Consider the following 19,621-nt stretch of genomic DNA (forward strand, 5'->3'; position numbering starts at 1 on the left):
AGATGGAATGGCCAGCGGAGTCAGACAGGCATGAGAGGAGAGAGTTGGGTGAGAGAGGAAGACGAGAGGGGATGGCTGAGATGGTATGTAGGCGTGAGAGCTGGGGAAGGGAAGCCCATGAACTGGAGAAGCTTAGGTAGCAGCAGGCTGAGAAGAGCTGAAAAGAAGTCCAGAGTGAGCCTGGAGGACAGCACACTTTGGTATTCGAACAGGCACCATACCCGTCTGTATGTTTTGGAGTGGCACTTCCTGTATTCTTTCTTTGATGAACTATTTAAAAAGAAGTTAAGATGTCACGATGCCTCACTCTTAAATCCTTCAACCTGTGTCACCTCAGAATGAATGTATCCTCCCAGACCAGCACACACTCTTTGCATGCCGGGAAAGTTAGAGTAATTAATAAATCTGGTAGGAAGTAGGTCTCAGTCCATGACTTTGGGGCATACCCATCACCTAGAGCACTACATTCAAAGTGAGTGAGCATCTGTCCTTGTCAGAAGAGATAATCCAGTTCCATTTCCCAGGCTCCAGCTCTTGCTCATACCTTGTCCCTCATCCCCTTCTTGTTCCTGTTCTCTCACCACTGAGTGATGCTGTCAGAGTTGATGGCGGGTTGCAGGACCTGCCATGACTGCCTAGCGTCTTTCCTCCTCTTGCTCAGCCTTCTCTCCAAGCTGTGACAGCACGTCCGCCTTGACTAGCCCAGCCTGTGAGCAAGAGACATTTAAAGCCTCCAGGGACAGTACTCAGTCCAGAGGATTGTAGGGTCCTGGGAAAACAGTCTCATTTGTTTATTTTTGAGACAGGGACTATCCTGCAGCTCTGACTATGCCTCCAGAGTGTTGGGATTAAAGGTGTGTGCTGACACTCCCAGCTCTACTTATTTTATTCAAAATTGTTTTCTTGATAAATCTTCCCCCCTATATTAGAAAATACACATTCAAAACACTCAAAGTTCTTCACACAAAAAAAAAAATTCAGGCATTTCCACTAAGGAAGGTCTTACTACTGTATTGAGCCACATAATTCTGCTTATGTTTGTGCATGGATTTCTGTTTGTCTTTGAGTCTAGGAAACTCTGGCCAGATTGGGGTGATGTCATGTGGATGAGTCTTCAAACCCTTGCTTGACAGGAAAGAAAGGTGTTGGTGGGAGCACATTCCTGGGGTGGAGACTTGGAGTAACTGGTTCAGACCTCATCGCTGCTGAGAATTGCCAGTGCTCATTGTTAGCAATATCTTGAGTGACTTTACTTTCAATTTCAATTTTGTAGCAGTGTGTGGCTTTGGGCCCGGTAGTTTATATAAAGGAGGAGTGAAAAGCAGAAGGAAGAGATAAGAACAAGGGGCAAGCGCCAAGCAGGTGGGAACTGCGCTGGGACCTGCAGGAAAGGGATCAGGTGAGTTTACTTTACAAAGCAATTTAGTGTTGACCTTGACTAAATCTAACTCAATGGGGCAACAGAGGTGCCTGTTGTCTGGTCTTCAGGAGTCTGTAGCGGGCCTTAATTCTGGGGTAGTTTAGCTTATCGCCTTTGGCGGGTGACATACAAGGTGGCAGCCTCACACTCTGAGGTCTCTGGATACAATGCTCTGGCATTCACAGCTCAGTGCAGCCACAAGTGCGGTGGGGAGATACCTGGGGTGGGAGACTGCCTGCTTCGCCGGGCCTTGCTGTAGCTCTGGCCTCCAGAAAAACACCATCCTTATCAAGGAGCTAACAGGCAATTGAAATCTAAAGAGAACAGTTTTGTCTGTCTCTAAATTATACCCTACTCAGAGTAGGGTTGTAAAAATATCTATTCAGAAATAAATTTAGTTAATCTCCCACTGAGTTTCTCTAAGCAAAGCACATAGTCAAAATTGACTTTGATGATGTGTAGGGTGTGCTTACACATATGCACTCACTCACTTACTCAAACACACACACACACACCCCATGATGTATGCATCTTTTCATACTCTTTATCTTATTCTCATAAATGGGAGTAAGCTGCAGAGAAGTTGATCATCCTCTTCAAGGGACTTTGCCTCTATTTGAAATTCTCAGGATTCTGAACATTCTCCTGCCTTGGCATGATGTGCTCATAAAGTCATCCCTGTTGTAGCAAGCAGCAAATTCCATCCATGTCTCTGATGGAACTATATTTAATTATGTGGGCTATCACATTAGGCTGTCATCTATCTATTGGTGGGAGATTGAGCTGTTTGCATGTTTTGGGTGTTGTGAACACAGCCGCCATGATCACTGGTGTTTAATGTCTGTCCAAGCTCTTGTTTACAATTTTTCAGGTACTACATATAAGCAAAAGTGGAGATGGATCCCGTGTTATTATGGTTAATGTTATAAAGATAACGATGCTATTTTCCACAGTGCTACAATCACTTCACACTCCTGTTAGTAATGCTGCAAACATCCACCTTTCCATATCCTGGTTCCCATTCTTTTATTTGTTCTTGGTTTTGCCCTATGTGGTAGCCGTGCTAGTGGAGTTGATGTGATGCCTGTGGTTCCCAGTGTCACTTCCTGAAACTGGGCCTAACAGAATATTGAGAAACAAAACGAACTGCGCCTTGAAATAATCTTATTTTGCTTAAACCATGAACATACAAGCCTAAACTTGACTTCAAGCAAATGCTTTGGTTTGACAGAAGCAAGACTTAAGTCCAGTTAACCCAGTGTAGTCAATGAACATGAGATTCTGTGAAAACAGACTCTGAAACAAGCACCCTTGCCTCCCCAAAGAGAAATCTTATATTTTTATATTTCTTCATTTGGAGCCCTCATCTTTCCAATAGACCCTCGTCCTTGACATTTTCTCATTGGAAAATAAACACTTTACCTTTCAATCTAGTGTTTCCCAGATACGAACTAAATCATTTAAAAATAAAATCTTCAAAATTTTCATGTGCCTCAGACTTTTCTTGGTGATCAGTGACCATGGGTATTGTCTCGTGTGTCTAGGGCTGTTTACAAACCCCTAGAGAGAAAGGTCTAGTGCAGGTCTTTGCCCATTCTTCAGTTGAGTAGTTCATGATGAAGGAGCTCTTTGTTGAGATTTTAATCCATTAAAACATAGGTGATATTTAATATTCCTCACCCCTTCTTGGGTTGCCTTCTTACTCTGGATAGAATCTTTCAATGCACAAACGTTTCTAACTTATATCTTGAGCTTTTCTGTACAAGAGAGCCAAAACGGAGTCTAGTACTGCTAGTCCTGGTTAGCCTATTGCAGTTAATGTCTTCCGGGCTCCCTGCAGACCATGCATGTTCCAGGTTGGGGAGAAGCAGGGAAGGGAAACAAAGATAGCCTGTAATTTCCTACCGTTATTGTGGCATTGTTTCAGTTGGCTATCTATGTAGCTGCTGTGATATGTGGGGTGTTTTCTGAAGTGCCCATAGTACCATTTCCTCATTTTAAAAGTTGGTTTATGGAGAGACCAAGACTTAGAACCAAGGAGTCTGTCATTTTGCTTGTTTGTCATGGTGTTAATAATCTCTATGAGCTGCTTCCTTGAGATTTTAGAAGCTTCAGAGTCTCATGTGCACTGTGGGTACTTTTACATTTCTGTGACATCACATTCTTAAGGTATCCTTTGTATGGCCCAGCATATCGTAGGGCTTCGGTGTAGTTAACAGTCACGGGAAGGATCACTTTCTTCTTACATTGAAGTGAAACTGCTGGCTACAGCAGTGATCATCTCAACAAAGCATCCTTGGAAAAATTGGATAGTGATGGAGAGTCCCTTGTAGGCTGCAGATGCAAGGTTACATGCAGACAATGTAGAGGTCTCCTCAGTCTGGAGTTGCTGGGTCCTTGGGTAATGCTGAGACAGGTAACTGTGATTTCATTTGTGTCAGGAGAATCTCGTAGGTTGGCAAGTTGCTATGGCCAGTGGACCAAAAATGATGGCCCCCATTTGTCTGGTGGAGAACCACAAGGAGCAGCTATCGGTGAACCAGAAAGCCCTGGAGATTCTGGACAAGATCTCGCAGCCAGTGGTAGTAGTGGCTATTGTTGGATTGTACCGTACAGGGAAGTCCTACCTGATGAACCGCCTGGCAGGACAGAATCACGGTGAGCATTGCTCATGTGTCAACATCGCCTCTGTCTGCTCTTCATCTTCTTCCCGGTCCTAACACAAAAGTTCAGCTCCTGTCAGTACAGCTGCCCTTTCCTGCCAGTGTCACCGCTAAATTACTATTCTGCAGTATTTGTTCCTACAGCCTTTCCTGACATTAAGAAAATCTCTCCTGCATGTGCTCAAGGCGTGTCTCCTCCAATGCTCTGAACTCTGGGATCCTGCGTGTCAGTCCCCTGCCTCATACAACATGTTTTCCTTTATCATTTCTTTAGGAATATAAGACTATTTGGCAAGGTGTGACCTTAAAAATCATTATTGGACTTCACACACTTTTATTTATTCTGAAATCACGTTGGGTTCTTTCAGCTTTATTCATTCATTCTTTTTGTTTGACTTTGGACAGAGTCTCCCTATGTAGCTCTGGCTAGCCTGGATTTTATGATGTAGATCAGGCTATCGCTGGACTCACACAGGTCCAACTGCCTCTACCTCCTGAGGCACATGTTACTCTGTCTTGTTAATTACTTGAATATAAAAGTATTAAGTCATTCTCCTCTCGAATCTCCCCTTACAAGTAACTCTGACTAGCACATCTTTCTTCCAAAGACTTTTATTTTTAAGAGATAGGATCCTGCTATGTAGCCCTAGTTGGTCTAGTGAGAGCTGTGGTGCTCAGACTAGCACTGGACCAGCAGCAAGCCTCCTTTCCCGGTCTAACTTACAGTAAGTGACACCTTATTGGCTTGAGACTACTCTGTTACAGTTGCCAGAGTCCTCCATGTTGGCGCATTCTTTAATGCCTCTTTGTTTCCATTCAGAACTTTTGTGTTTCATTGTTCTCATGTTAAATGTCCCCTATAGTTTGAAATCAATGACTCATAATAACAGAGTCTGGAGAAAATTGAGAAAGCACTGTCTTAAATGGTAGCTATTTACAGTCCAACATGCCTGACTTTGCAACACTCCTGCCCAGAGGATCTACAGCTAGTGTCCGTTTCACATAGTTGTGACCGTAGTTCCAGAGAGAACAGCTTGAGGAGTCAGCGTTTGTCTGGGTTCACAGTTTCAGAGGCTCACTCCAATGTCCTTTGGTCTGTTCACTCCGGACTCATGCCAAGGGAGAAGGTGATGGCTGCAAGCCTTTGTAGAGGAGGCTCATGGAGGACAAGAGGCAGGGATGAGGAAGGCCCTGGTGACCAACGATAACTTCCAAAGTCAGTGACCTAGTGACCTCCTTCCTTCAACTAGGCCCCAATTCCCAAAGGCTCTAGAACCTCTCCAAGTAGTGGTAGTAGATGGTCATTAAGGACTCTACACACAAGTCTCTGTGAGACATTCTACCCCATGCAAAACAGAACCCCTTGCCTCTCCCCCCAGGCTTCCCTTTGGGCTCCACTGTGCAGTCTGAAACCAAGGGCATCTGGATGTGGTGTGTGCCCCATCCTACCAAGCCAAAGCACACTCTGGTCCTCCTGGACACCGAGGGACTGGGGGATGTGGAGAAGGTAGGGCTAAGGTTCATGTCGGTCCTTTTTGCTGTTTGAAATCTGTTGTCATCTGTCTGTGATGTCTGCAGCCTGACCTGTGATGGCTGAGGGGACACTGGTCTGCTGGATTTCACTGTTAGGAAAGATCAGACCTCACGCTATCAGCCAAAATACACCTTTGTTTCTGTACCTTGGAGTAAGTGATTTGATCCAATACCTTACAGGTTAACTGAGCAGGTCAGCATAGTTTACTGTGATCCTGTACTTGGGGCAGAGATGGGGCATCCCTTGCGGCAAACTGGCCAGCCAGACTAGTCAAACCAGTGAGCTTGAAGTTCAGTGAGGGACCTTGGCTCAGCGAATACAGTAGAGGGCATCAAGGAACTCACTTTGGGCTTTCGCATGCTCACACACATATTTACACAGATATTGTCCCCCCCCCCGCCGTGGGAACATGAACACACAACCCACATGCAGTCAAGCACAAAGAAATAGCTTTTGTACACATAAGTACAGTAGAAAACTGCAATTATCTGAAAAAAAATCTTTGTTAAATTTATATATAGACTCTCAAATTGCAATTATTGTGAAATAGTATACCTGTAGCACATATATTTATAGAGTAAGAAATTCCAACATCCTTCACTGAGTGCCATTCTGAAAACCTAATACAGTGCTAGGTTTTTGTATATTATCTTCTTTCATAGAATTGAGGAAACAAAAACATTGTAAATATTTGAATCCTCTCACAAAATGAAGAACTTATTGTAGTAATATTTCACTTGTATTTTAATAAATAAAGCTTGCCTGAAGATCAGAGAGTAAAACAGCCACCCTGGTCAGCCACACAGAGCAGGTAGTATGGTGCACACCTTTAATCCCAGCACTAGAGAGGAATATAAGAAGGGAGTAGACAGCTCTCAGGCTCAATCTCATTCTGAGGTTTCCTAGAATCAGGGTCATCTTTTCAGTCTGAGGTAGAGGTGAGAGCCAGTGGCTGGCTGCTTTGCTTTTCTGATCTTAAGGTTGAACCCCAGTATCTGTCTCTGGGTGTTTATTATTCATTCAGATTCTTCTCATACTTGTCAAAGTTGTTATTGGCATTCTTGTCTATTGTCTTTGAATAGGAAATACCTTAACTGAAACGATGACCTACAGACTTTCTCTGGCTTTCCATCTCTTTCTGTCTTGCTGCTAGGGACTGAATGAAGGCTTTGCATATGCTAGGTACCTGCTCTGATACCAATTCCTGTTCCCAGACCTTTCTGTGTGTATGTATGTGAGTGTGTATTTACTTAAACCTGGAAAGTCTTTTTACATAAATATAATATAAATGTGCATGGGTCCTATACTACAAATTTCTCTGAAAGGACTCCTGAGAAGGACTCTTCTCAGCCCTCTTCCCTCATGTGTCTTCCAGGTTGACCCTACGAATGACTCGTGGATCTTTGCCCTGGCTGTGCTTCTGAGCAGCACCTTTGTCTACAACAGCATAGGTACCATCAACCACCAGGCCCTGGAGCAGCTGCAGTATCCTTGCAGGACCTGAGGCGCCATGTTTCATTGAGTGTTCTGGAATGCATATGGTGGCACTGACCTGCCCTGTCACTGTGTGGCTTTTGGTGGGGCAGAGGACACCCAAGGAAGCAAAGAGTGTTTATTGGGATTTATTTTTAATAAGAGAATCATGAATTCACTTTTCTTAACCCAGTGCCAGTTACGTCACAGAACTCACTGAGCTGATCAGGGCAAAGTCTTCCCCAAGTCCTGATGGAATAAAGAATTCCACAGAGTTTGTGAGTTTCTTCCCAGATTTTGTCTGGACTGTTCGGGACTTTACCCTGGAGCTGAAGTTAGATGGAAAGAGCATCACGGAGGACGAGTACCTGGAGAATGCACTGAAGCTGATCCCAGGTAGAGGGAGGGCTGGGATCTGCTGAGTTGCTCCCATCATCTGTGGGGTCCTTCTGTATTGGCAGTGGAATGGAGATCTGCAGGAACTCTGATAGGTCATTGGCTGGTAATGCCTAGGAGTTTGTGTTTAATTTCTTTTGAGAAAAGTAGAGCCTAGAGCATAGCAAAATTATTCCAAGCCAAGTTATTTTCAGTTTGTATTTTAGCATATAGAATATAAAGTATCTAAACTTCTCCAAGTTTGGACATTTGTATTGACTGACTTTGTGGCTGCCTTCTTTTAAGAAAAAGTTGGCCACATAATTTTTATTCATGAATTTATCATACATAGCCCATCTCAAAATACATTTTACAGAGTTGTACATTATTCTCCTCTCTCAGGAACATAGGTTCTTAATGCTGGATTGGTTATGTTGTGTGCAAAATTTATCATAATAGTCTATTTCAATTCATGCCACAGTTTCAGGATCAGTAATATTAATGGTCCATGTCAGTTCTATTAATGGTTTAAAACTATTTGCAGGGACGTTACTAGCCTGAGTGTGGAGCTGATGAAACCTTGTAAGGAATGTCAGTTTTTTCCCTCTCCTTTTTATTTCTTCGCTGTCCTGAAACAGGTGGAGAAGCGGTCTGTGAGCTCCTGCAGTCTGTGAGCTGCTGTAGTCTGAGCCACTGCAGTCTGTGAACCGCTGCAATCTGCATCCCTGTGTTGGCTCAGAAGCAGGCAGAGGAGCGGTCTGTGAGCTGCTGCAGTCTGTGAGCCGCTGCAGTCTGTGAGCTGCTACAGTCTGCATCCCTGTATTGTCACAGAGGCAGGCAGAGGAGCGGTCTGTGAGCCGCTGCAGTCTGTGAGCTGCTGCAGTCTGTGAGCTGCTGGAGTCTGTGAGCCGCTGCAGTCTGTGAGCCGCTGCAGTCTGTTAGCTGCTGCAGTCTGTGAGCCGCTGCAGTCTGCATCCCTGTGTTGACCCAGAGGCAGGCAGAGGAGCGGTCTGTGAGCCGCTGCAGTCTCTGAGCCGCTGCAGTCTGTGAGCTGCTGCAGTCTGTGAGCCGCTGCAGTCTGCATCCCTGTGTTGACCCAGAGGCAGGCAGAGGAGCGGTCTGTGAGCCGTTACATCTCAGAACTTCCAGAGCTCGGGAGAATGCCCTAAATTCAGTCTGGCTACAGTGGGCCACTAAGGCTTTTGATAAAATTTTAAAAATGAATTTTATTGTGTGTACTTTAGATTTATAAACTGATGTCATAGAACACAGGTGGGTATTAAGGTGGACACTGTAAGTCATGTAGCTAACATACCAGTCATTACACACAGTTAAGTCTTATGATAAACAGCTAGAGTTGACGGCTTAGTATGTACTTGGTGTTGCACATTACGTTTCCAGTTCTCCAAACTCTGCGAATGACTCCTGACTTCCCATCTCTCCTCTTTCCCATCTCTAGTGACCACTGTTTTATTCTGTTTGTATATTTTGCTTTAAAAATGAGTTCTGTTTAGAATCAAAGTAGTTTTGCTTTAGTGACCACAGCACCACAGCATTGTTCTTAGAATTGCTAATGTTGCTATTTCTAATCGTCTATCATCCTTTATTTGTGGCTCTTCTTTGGGGTTCCGCAGCACCCTTGCTACAAAGGAGTGATTGGGCCAGAAATCACATACAATCTGCTGTTCAGTCAACAGGGCACACAACAGTGTGCTTGATGGCATGTTCAGGGCTGTGGATTTCAGTCATATGCTCCTCCAGGGGGGGGCTGTCAAATGTCTCCTGAACTGTTTCACCAGATGTCTACCAAGTACAAACTTGGTATACTTTTGACCTGTAAAGAAGTGTTGCATGTTTATGGTAGAGACCCGTGAGCACAGAACACTTCACAGAGACAAGGGCTTCCATCATTTGCCCTCTGCTCTGAGACTACCCCATGGCTTTGTGTTTCCCTTAACACCAGGTGACAATCCCAGAATCCAAGCATCCAATTTGCCCAGGGAGTGCATTAGACATTTCTTCCCTAAACGGAAGTGTTTTGTCTTTGATCGCCCAACAAATGACAAGGAACTCTTACGCAAAATTGAGACTATCTCAGAAGACCAACTGGATCCTAAGTTTCAGGAACAAACAAAGGCTTTTGTTTCCTACATCTTCACCGAGGCAAAGATCAAGACACTCAGAGAGGGAATTAAGGTCACTGGGAATCGTGAGTGTTTTTTTTCACACTTCTGTATAATGTATATTGAATATATTGTAATGTGTATGCTATTTTTATTGATTCTAAAATAATGGTGTGCATATATTCTTAGTATGAAGAAAGGTATATATTTTATAATTATTTATTGAGGATTCAATACCTTTAAAACTGCAAACTTTGTATCTTGTATCTATGGTTTCCACACATCTAAAGAAACTCTCAGTTGCTAATACAATCACAAAGGCAAAAAAATTCTCAACTGATAATAAATTATTATTAAGGTCAATAAAGCAGATGTATATTATTTCTTACAGTGGAGGTGTTGTATATTAACTATTCTTTGCAATGGGAATGTGAAATATCTTTTTGAAGCTTAAAGTAGCTCTAATATAAATACTAGTGTTTAGGTCACTGTAAGCCCACACTTTAGAATCAGCAATAAACGCAGTCTGTTATATGTTGTCTCATTAGTCTCCTTATGTCATTTATTTTCTATTAAAATATAAGTTCTATTAAAATATTAAATGTAAATTGCATTTCCCAAAGGCACCTGAAGTTTTTAAATAAAAGTGGATTTTTTAAAAAATAAATTAAAAAAAATCACTGTGGACTGGAAAAACCATAAAAGTGAAGGGAAAATAAGAAATTGGTAGCATATATATATATGCCAGAAGAGGGCATTCAACCCCTGAAGCTGGAGTTATAGGTTATTGTGAGTCATTCAATGTGAGTGCTGGGAATTGAGCTTGGGTCCTCTGCAAGATGCTCTTAACTTGTTGAGTTATCCTTCTAGCAAAGAGGTGTGTGTGTGTGTGCATGTGTGAGTGATTTTCAAAATATAGTCTTAGAATCTTATATCCCATCAATTTATTTACCCTGAAACTCGTGGTTCATGAAGGACTGGGGACTCTGGTGACGACCTACGTGGATGCCATCAACAGTGGAGCTGTGCCCTGTCTGGATGATGCGGTGACAACTCTGGCCCAGCGTGAGAACTCAGCAGCTGTGCTGAAGGCAGCTGAGCACTACAGTGAGCAGATGGGCCAGCGACTGAGGCTCCCCACAGACACGCTCCAGGAGCTGCTGGATGCGCACACAGCCTGTGAGAAGGAAGCCATTGCTGTCTTCATGGAGCACTCCTTCAAGGATGAAAACCAGCAATTCCAGAAGAAGCTGCTGGTAATGTTTGTGTCATGACTCTGTCCCTTCATGGCTGTAGTGTTGCTGTGCCTTCGTTCACCTCGGGTGCTTGTCTTATTCAAAGATGAGCACTCTGTATTTTCATACTGAATGTAGTTGCGAAAGTCCATGAATCCTTCCCAAACCTCAGGCACCTTTAATCCAGAAATCCTTCTAATTGTTGGAAAACCAGGATAGACTTGTGCTTTGGGTGAATTCTGTCAACATATCTGTGGATTGCAATCCTGTCCAAAACATCCACAGCTTATCTCTGAACCTGTTTTCTGTACAAATTTTCTGTATAAATCCTTTCATTCATAGGAATCAAAGTTTCTTACACCAGAATTACATTGATGGTGTCTCCTGGTATCCCTTGTCATGTCATCACCATTATTAGAGACCCACAGAATGTAACGGCAGCAAGGAATCAAGAGATTGATGGATGTTGCTGTCCTTTAACTGGAAGTCTTAGTGACGAGGACAGTCCAGTTACCCATTGCTTTGTTTAGGTTTAAGGTTCTGAATTAAGTCACATTGAGATTATCTACTGATTCTGAGTCTTACTAAACTGGAATGCTTTCTCATGAGAATGACCATCCTTTTCATGACTCTTTAAAACTGTGTCTTCTTTATTCCTTCCATCTCATTTTGACTCTGTTTATTTCCCTTACAGGAATTAATAGTGATCAAGAGGGCAGATTTCCTGCTGAAGAATGAAGAGGCATCAGAGAAATACTGCCAGGAAGAACTGAATTGTCTTGCGAAAGCACTAACAGAGAGTATTTCAGCGGGGACATTCTCCATTGCTGGAGGACACAGGCTCTACATGGAAATGAGGGAGAAGATTGAGCAAGATTATTGGCAGGTGCCCAGGAAAGGGGTGAAGGTGAGGAACAGGGAGCATGGGAGCTTAGAGCAGAGGGAGGATTTCTGAAATCGGAGAGATAGAATAGAAAATTAACCACACCCTGGTGTTCAGATGCTAAGTGCTGGAAATTTACAAGGTGCACAAACTTAGTTCTCAAGATGGATCCATGTGGTATAGGAAGTCCTTCTGTATATGTGGTGCTTTTATTGGTTAATGAATAAAGAAGCTGCTTGGGCCTATGAGAGGGCAGAATAGAGCAAGGCAGGAATTCCAAGCAGAGATAGAGGAGAAAAGAAGGTGGAGTCAGGGAGAGGCTATGAAGCTGTCAAAAGAGACAGACACCCCAGAACCTTACCAGTAAACCATGAGCCTCGTGGTAAAATACAAAAATAAGAGAAATGGGTTAATTTAAGATGTAAGAATTAGTTAATAAGAAGGCTGGCCTAATAGGCCAAGCGGTGTTGTAATTAATATTGTTTCTGTGTGATTATTTGGGTCTGAGCAGTTGAGATACAAATGAGCAGTCTCTGCCTACATCCATGAGAGCATCAACTAAAGAAGTTATTGCATTCTGAGTGATAATTTCATGATTCTGTTGGAATGGTCTACCTATGAATGTCTTAGTTAGGGTTTCTATTGCTGTGAAGAGACACACTGACCACATTAACTCTTATAAAGAAAGCATTTAATTCTGGTGGCAGCTTAGAGTTTCAGAGGTTCATTTCCATCATGGCAGGAAGCATGGCAGCTGGGAGTATGGCAGGGTGCGGGCAGACATGTAGTTGAGAGTTCTATGTCTCTGGAAGGGAACTGAATACTGGGTAGCATATTGAACATATATGAGACATCAAAGCCCACCTCCACAGTGACACACTTCCTCCAAAAAGAGCACACCCACTCCAACAAGGCCACGACTCTTAATAGTGACACTCCCTTTGGGGACCATTTTCTTTCAAACCACCCCAATGGGATAGTAATAAATGTAAGAATATAGCTAACTGTAGTAAGGAGGGCCATTTGTTGGTTCCTGGCTACTTAGCCCCAAAATGATCACACAGAAACTGTATTAATTAAATCACTGCTTGGCCCATTAGCTCTAGCTTTTTATTGGCTAACTCTTACATATTAATTTAACCCATTTCTATTAATCTGTGTATCACCACATGGTTGTGGCTTACTGGCTAAAGTTCTGTCCAGTCCGTGGGGCTAAATGACTTCTCTCTAACTCCTCTTCTTTCTCCCATCATTCCGTTTAGTATTCCCTGCCTCGCTCTATTCCCCTGTATCTCTACTATAGACCCAACGCAGTTCTTTCATTCATAATGGTAATCACAGAATATAGAGGGGAATCCTACATCACCTCCCCTTTTCTGTTCAAATAAAAAAAGAAGGTTTTAACTTTAACATAGTAAAATTACATATAAGAAAACAGGTATCAAGCAAGAATTACAGTTATAATATTTATATCTAGCTTTCTTTTATCATATCTAAGGAAAACTATAACTATCTATTCTCAACTCCATCAAAGACTCCAGAAGAAAATAATATTACCTAAGTAATCAGGAAGTGTATTGTAAGCAACTTCCAAAACTCTAGAATTGACAGAGACATCTTGCTGCCTGGACAGTCATCCAAAGTGTTTTTTGTACCATTGAAGCATCCATCTTCAGCCTACATGCCCATAGTATCCAGCAGACTTTTTCCCAGGAAGCAGGAAATTTCAAAGACAGTTCCACCTATATTGACAGTTTATCAGTCCCTTTCTTCTGTGTGCTGCAGAATGTCTGGCAGACTCTTTTCATGAAGCAGGACCCTTGAAGGACTGTCCCACCTTTAACAGTCTTTTTTTTTTTTTGTGGCTCTTCAAGTTCAGTTAGTTCGTCAGGCAGTCTAGGCAAGAGCAGTTTCTTGCCCATATGACTAAACAAGCTCCATTTGGAGCCTCTTTAATGCCCATCTTCCTCTTGAAGTAGATTGGTGCTGCCAGGAGTAGATGTGTCTCATTGTCATGAAAAGTCCTAAATTCTTAAAAACACTTTAAATGCCATATTCTGAAAGTCTCTGAAAGATTTGAAGAATACCTATCTAACTAAAATATATCTCTATATATCTAGAAAACCTAACTAACATGACTGCAAGCTTGACTATTATAGATGATTCCCTATTAACTTATATTTCTTAATTATACATGACATTTTTAAATGAACTGCACAATCACAATACCTTAATTAAGAGCAGAAATATACATATATATCTCATAACAAAATTGACCTTAAATTTATATCAATAAACCAAGATACATGCCAAAGCAAAGTATCCATCTCTATAGCATATTCCCCTTTAAATATAAACATTTATAAACAATATTTGGGAGTATGGGAGTAGTTCTCTCCAGACTTCTACCTGCTGTTTATTGGGTGAAGTAATTTTTGAGGGGTGTTCAAGGCAAACTTTCAAGGGGTCTTGGTCCATCAAACCACATTAGTCTGGAATAATTCCATAGGTTCTCATCCTCTGTGGAAACAAAGGAAAAACCTCTTTTCCAAGGCAACATAACCTTAGACTCAAATTCTGAAGTCAAGATACCTTTAAAGTATATATGTTGGTTATTTAGCTCCTTCACAGTCAAAATATTCAAAGAAAACACCATCATATACATAATCCATACTCTGTGAATTTTCCATCTTTACATGGTCTATTTTTGTTTTACTCTTTTTAATCTGACTGTCTATTTCTTTTTTCTAACTCTCTATATGCTTTTTCTTCTCTCTCCCAAGCCTACGTACATTTATCCAACACTGTGACCCATTTAGAGGTCTTTTTTTTTTAAAAAAAATCTGGATTTGTCTTTATTGCATATCTGTAATTTTCTGATAAGAAGTGCTTCTTAAAATGCTAAGCACTTCTTAAGAATCTAAGCTGCACCAGTGTTAGGATATATACAGTACTTCCTGCTTGTTACACACTGCCCAGTATGGTGTTGGAACTGCTCACCACAGCCTCCTCCGAGAACCATGCACAATGCCCCTTCTCTAGGCACACAGCCAGTCCATGCTGCCACCAAGCAAGCCATAGCATGTTGCTCACAAACCCCATTCAACTGCTCAGTCTCCTGAAAGAGCCAGAGGTCACGCTGGCAGCACAGCCCAGAAAGCTGACATTTCAAAATAGCATGGCTTTTTTTTCTTTTGTTACCGCTGAATCAGGAAAACCTCTCTTAAAGAAGCTGTGGCAAGTTACCAGCTGAAAAAAAATGTGGCTAAACTTCGTTCTTTTGTGTCTAGAATTTCTTTTCAAGCTCTCTCAGGTTTTAAGTGGATTTTAGTTGGCCATGTTGGTAACAAGCAGTGTTTTAAATAATATGGATTCTGTATGATTATTTTGGCTCTGGATGGCCAGGAACTAACAATGGGTCTCCCTCCAACAGCTAATATATTACTCAGTTGTTGTCACCATGACACCATGGTGAGTCCTTTTTAGTCCTTTCTTTAGTTATCTACAATGCTTTGAGTGATGCCCCCTACTACTGTGAGAGTTTACACATCTGTACCATGAAACCCAGGCAGGTGGAGGGACGTGACCATGAGTACATCCAACAAGAGCAGAAGGAAGTGAAGCCCACATGATTATGCAGCATTTTGCATGGGGATACCATATTTGAAAGCACCATAGGTTCCAGTGAGCACATGTGCACATGATGTGAACTGGCCGGATCTGGGAGCAGGAGGTAGCAGGTGGGCCTAGAAGGTATGATTGGGAAAGCCATGGAGCAGGAAGCTCCTAGTGCCACTGTAGAGCAGGGGCAGTCTTCAGGCTTCACCATAGCATTTTGTCAGTGAGGCACAGTGGAGACCATGTTAACTCACATAGGTTCTCTCCCAGGATCCATCAAGGTCTTTGCTCCTTCTTGGTCCTGCAGGCAAGTGAAGTCTTCCAGAGATTTCTGAAGTCACAGGCCACCATCGAGAGTTCCATCCTGCAGGCAGATACAGCCCTCACTGCTGGGGAGAAGGCCATTGCAGGTACAGGAGCATGTCTCTTGGCTTTCAGGAGGGGTCAGGTTCCCACAAGGCTTCCTGATAGAAGTAGTAGTTAACCTATCCCTTTGTTAGCAGCTTTTTACCCTTCTGTGGATGCTCACTCCTAGAGCAACAGGAAGTCAGTCTGTGTTTCAGCCAGGTGGGCAGGGTCTCCTCCATCCCCTCCAGAAACACTCTGTCCATTGTGTGGACCAGTGTGGAGTCTGTAGTTTCCTTTCAGGTCTGAATTGCTCTCTGGGTTCTGGAATGTAGACATTTTACCTGACCCATCACTTTCTTCCCTCCCTGAATGTTCCTGGGACAGAGGAGCGGGCCCAGAAGGAGGCAGCAGAGAAGGAACAGGAACTGCTTAGACAGAAGCAGGAAGAGCAGCAGCAACTGATGGAGGCTCAAGAAAGAAGTCACAAGGAAAACCTCGAACAACTGAGAACGAAGCTGGTGCAGGAGAGAGAGCAGCTCATCAGAGACCAGAAGAAGATGCTGGAGAAGCAGCTGCAGGTGTGACTCCCCATCCCCCTGGTGCCTGTGCTCTTGGATCCTCAGGCAGGAGGGAAGATGGTTACAGCTGAGTAATGGGAGGAAACGTCATTGCTATGAGTTATTCTTTGGGATTCATAGAAAGACCCTGCTCTCTCTTTCCATGTCTTTGATTTTTGGTCTATATTTAGATTCTAGGAAATGTAGGTATTTATGGCTGCTGCTGGACACTGCAGAATGTTGATAGCATTTGGACTTTTGAGTTAGAGATTATATGACCGTATGAAGATTCACTAACACACTTTAAGCAGGTGCAGGTGGTAAGATTGGCAGTTGGCTTGCCTGGAGGCCAAGGTTGTCTGGACCACAGAGTCTCAGGATGTTCTGTGTTGACATAAAGTGTCCAAAATCTCCAAGGAAGAGTGTAGCAAATAATAGCTTCTGAACTTGGCTGCTGCTGTCTCTAGGGTAGGTAGCCTCCTCGATTTGGCATAGGGAATTCGAATGATTCTCTTACTGTCTATCTGCAAGTTAGAGGATGTATTCCTTAATCAGCTGGTAAGCTGCCATCAAGTCTGTCTTGCTTAACCAGTTGACTGAGAACTTCCTATGTGAGCTTGGTAGCAGAACAATAATGGTGGGCCAGATTTGGTCATTCAAACTATGCTACCTCCAACACATGGGTCCAACTCTGATGATGTTGTTTGTGCTAAATTATTTTGGAAACTGAGAAATCATTTCTCAGAGCAACCTAAAGACAGTTTGACAAAGATCTTAAACAAAGTATACCTTTGGGATTTAAAAATATTTGTTTTTGTCTCTATTTTGACTTTTTTAGGCCCAAAAGGCATTGCTTGCCGAAGGATATAAGAAGAAATCTGAGGAAATGAATGCAGAAATAAATAATTTGAAAAGTAAGATTGAGACTATAAAGAAAGAGAACACCTCGTTTTTGGAGCAAACCCTGAACGCCTTTGCTACAGTTCTCTGTGCTCCTATTGTCCTGGCTGTAGAGGTTGTAAAAGGCATTGCTGCACTCTTTTGAGACTCGATCCTCTGAGAACACGAGACAGTGAATATGTGCTTTGTCCCATTTTTAAGGCACACGTTCATTTTCATTAAGCAAAGTTTTAAACATGAAAGTGTTACTCAGTTTAGAACAGTTTAGCCTAGCCTATGTTTGCTCAAACAAATTCATGTATGTTTTGCTAGATGATGTTTGCAACATCATATGGTGGGGATTCTCTGAGTTATTGCTTGCCACGGTGACAAATTTAAAAAGACTTAAATGTCATTGATTGATATTGGCAATACAAGCTTTCATATGTGCCCACAGTTGAATACTTCTTAGTCAGGAAACACGATCTCAGTGGGGCCTCTTTTGTTCTAATAGTAAGTTGAGCACAGAGATACTTTATCAAATAAGTATGTCAAAACACCATGCCAATCTTCCATGCCAACACACAAGTGTATAAACGCAATGGGTTCTGAAAGATAGCCATCCGTGACAGGGAGGAAGGCATAGTGACCGCCAAGGATGATGACTGCGAAGCAGAGACATTTCAAAGAGGAATGAGGAGAAGTATTTGGGATGAGATAAAGCAAAACAGACCTCAAGTTTCAGGAATCTTTCTGTAGTAAATACTCAGACACCAGTGAGAGTGGAAGAGAGATGGCACCCACAGACCAATGCCCAGATGGCTCCCAGGAGGCTTTGCTCCCAGGTCCAATCTACAGTCTCATTTTATACTCTAAAACCACAGGGTGGGGTGGACAAGCAAGTAAGATTTTACAGACGCATATGCAGTAGTCAGCAGGTTGTTAAGGGCAATGACTCTTTGTTTCAGCTGTTTCTACAGGTAGCAAGTGAAATCATGTTTGGCAAACAGGTAATATAAGCAGTGCTTTAAGTAAATCTCTAAACAAACCAGAATCAAATAATTTGTCTTTTTTACCTTACTCTATGTAATCCCCTCATTTCCATCGTCACGAGTCCTCGTGAATCAGTCTTGAACAATGGGGCTGATTCTCCTAAAGTATCATCTGCGTTGCTCTCCACTGGCTTTCATTTGTATCTCTAGCCCTAATCCTTTAGACAGATTCTTGGCCTTTCCCACACTATTCCCAGCCTGTGTAGTGTAAAAACAGCGCTCCTCATTTGAAACCAGGCATGGACCTTTCTAATCAGCAGTACTCAAGTCTCATCCTCTGCTTCTATAGAGGACAATTGCTGCCAGCTAATCTATTTCATGCTGAGAGTGCCTGTGCTTTCCTGAACAATAGTTAAGTTTTCTTCGACCTGAGTAGATAGCTCATTATGTTGGGCTTGCTGGATTCCTATTGCATCAGCACCCATAGTCATAAATTTTGTCAGGATCATTCCTAGTGTTGAAACTTATTCTAGAGAGATTCCCATAACACTCCTACCTCATGTTTAGGCCCCAAGATGTGAAAGAACTCAGAATTTATCGAGGGTTTTCAAGAAAACTGTAGTCAAACGTTCCTTTGAGCCACCACCTCACAAATAATGAAAGAGAGACTTCTTATTAATCATGAAAGGCCAGCCTATAGTTTAGGCTTGTTCCTAACTAGCTCTTATAACTTAAATTAACTCATTTTTATTAATCTACATTTTACCGTGTGACTTTTTACCTTTCATTCATTCTGTATGTCCAAATCCCTCCACGTCTCATTGGCATCTCCTGCCTAGCTATTGGATATTTAGCTTTTTATTAAACTAACCTCAGTGATATACCTTTACACAGTGCAATCAAATATCTCACCGCAGAAAACCATCGATGGACCAGTAGGTTTCAGTTGGAGCCCAGTCTGCGATAACCATAGAGAAGGGTGGATGGATTGAAGTCTGCTAATGATAGGCAAGGGTTTCCCAAGGTGCTGAAATGCCTGTGGTTGTAAAGCTAGCAAGGCTGGGTAGGAGCCTGTGGACAGCTGTAGGAATACAAGATGAAGAAAAGCATGAGTGAGCGTCTACGTACAGTAAAATTTGCCTGGCTCTGATGGTAACAGTCCTGAACATGAATGGGGGACTGTTGGATTGTACCAGAGCTACAGGTCACAAGGTGATTAGTCTTTTTGTGTAGACCTCTTTTGACGTAAAGACCACAGGATAAATGACTTCTTCTAATATGGAAACCATGCGTAGAGAAGGAAGTGATGGCGGAGTCTGAGATATCTCTCTTTCTTCCCTGCAGGGGGATGTTCAATGAAGTAGCCATGGAAACCACTTTTCTCATCTCTTTGGCATATTTTCTGAGTAACCATGAACCAATTTGTTGCCACCTTCATCATATGCAGACACATAGTCATATTAAGCTTAAAAAAAGCACACTTTTAAAAAGATTGGAATTTATTCATTTAATAAATATATA

General features: G+C 42.5%; 1 protein-coding gene across 1 annotated transcript; it reads left to right on the top strand.

Annotated features, from left to right (window-relative positions):
- The first annotated feature begins 1,309 nt into the window (after positions 1-1,309).
- LOC142832690 (guanylate-binding protein 6-like) lies at positions 1,310-18,192 on the top strand. Its single transcript, XM_075943378.1, has 11 exons — positions 1,310-1,399; positions 3,862-4,078; positions 5,463-5,590; positions 6,993-7,102; positions 7,290-7,486; positions 9,429-9,674; positions 10,564-10,844; positions 11,518-11,730; positions 15,632-15,734; positions 16,057-16,250; positions 17,068-18,192. The coding sequence occupies exons 2-11, from the start codon at positions 3,889-3,891 to the stop codon at positions 17,272-17,274; spliced, it is 1,869 nt and encodes a 622-aa protein (XP_075799493.1). The 5' UTR covers positions 1,310-1,399; positions 3,862-3,888; the 3' UTR covers positions 17,275-18,192.
- Positions 18,193-19,621: the final 1,429 nt, after the last annotated feature.

Source organism: Microtus pennsylvanicus, chromosome 12 (assembly GCF_037038515.1).
Source record: "Microtus pennsylvanicus isolate mMicPen1 chromosome 12, mMicPen1.hap1, whole genome shotgun sequence".
NCBI lineage: Eukaryota > Metazoa > Chordata > Mammalia > Rodentia > Cricetidae > Microtus > Microtus pennsylvanicus.

What these genes read in the sequence shown, in the direction of transcription:
- LOC142832690 (XM_075943378.1), top strand. Translation starts at nt 3,889, where the DNA reads ATGGCCAGTGGACCAAAAATGATGGCCCCCATTTGTCTGGTGGAGAAC. An exon ending in GACTGGGGGATGTGGAGAAG is followed by an intron (nt 5,591 to 6,992) that starts GTAGGGCTAAGG and finishes TGTGTCTTCCAG; the next exon opens with GTTGACCCTACGAATGACTC. An exon ending in AATTCCAGAAGAAGCTGCTG is followed by an intron (nt 10,845 to 11,517) that starts GTAATGTTTGTG and finishes TTTCCCTTACAG; the next exon opens with GAATTAATAGTGATCAAGAG.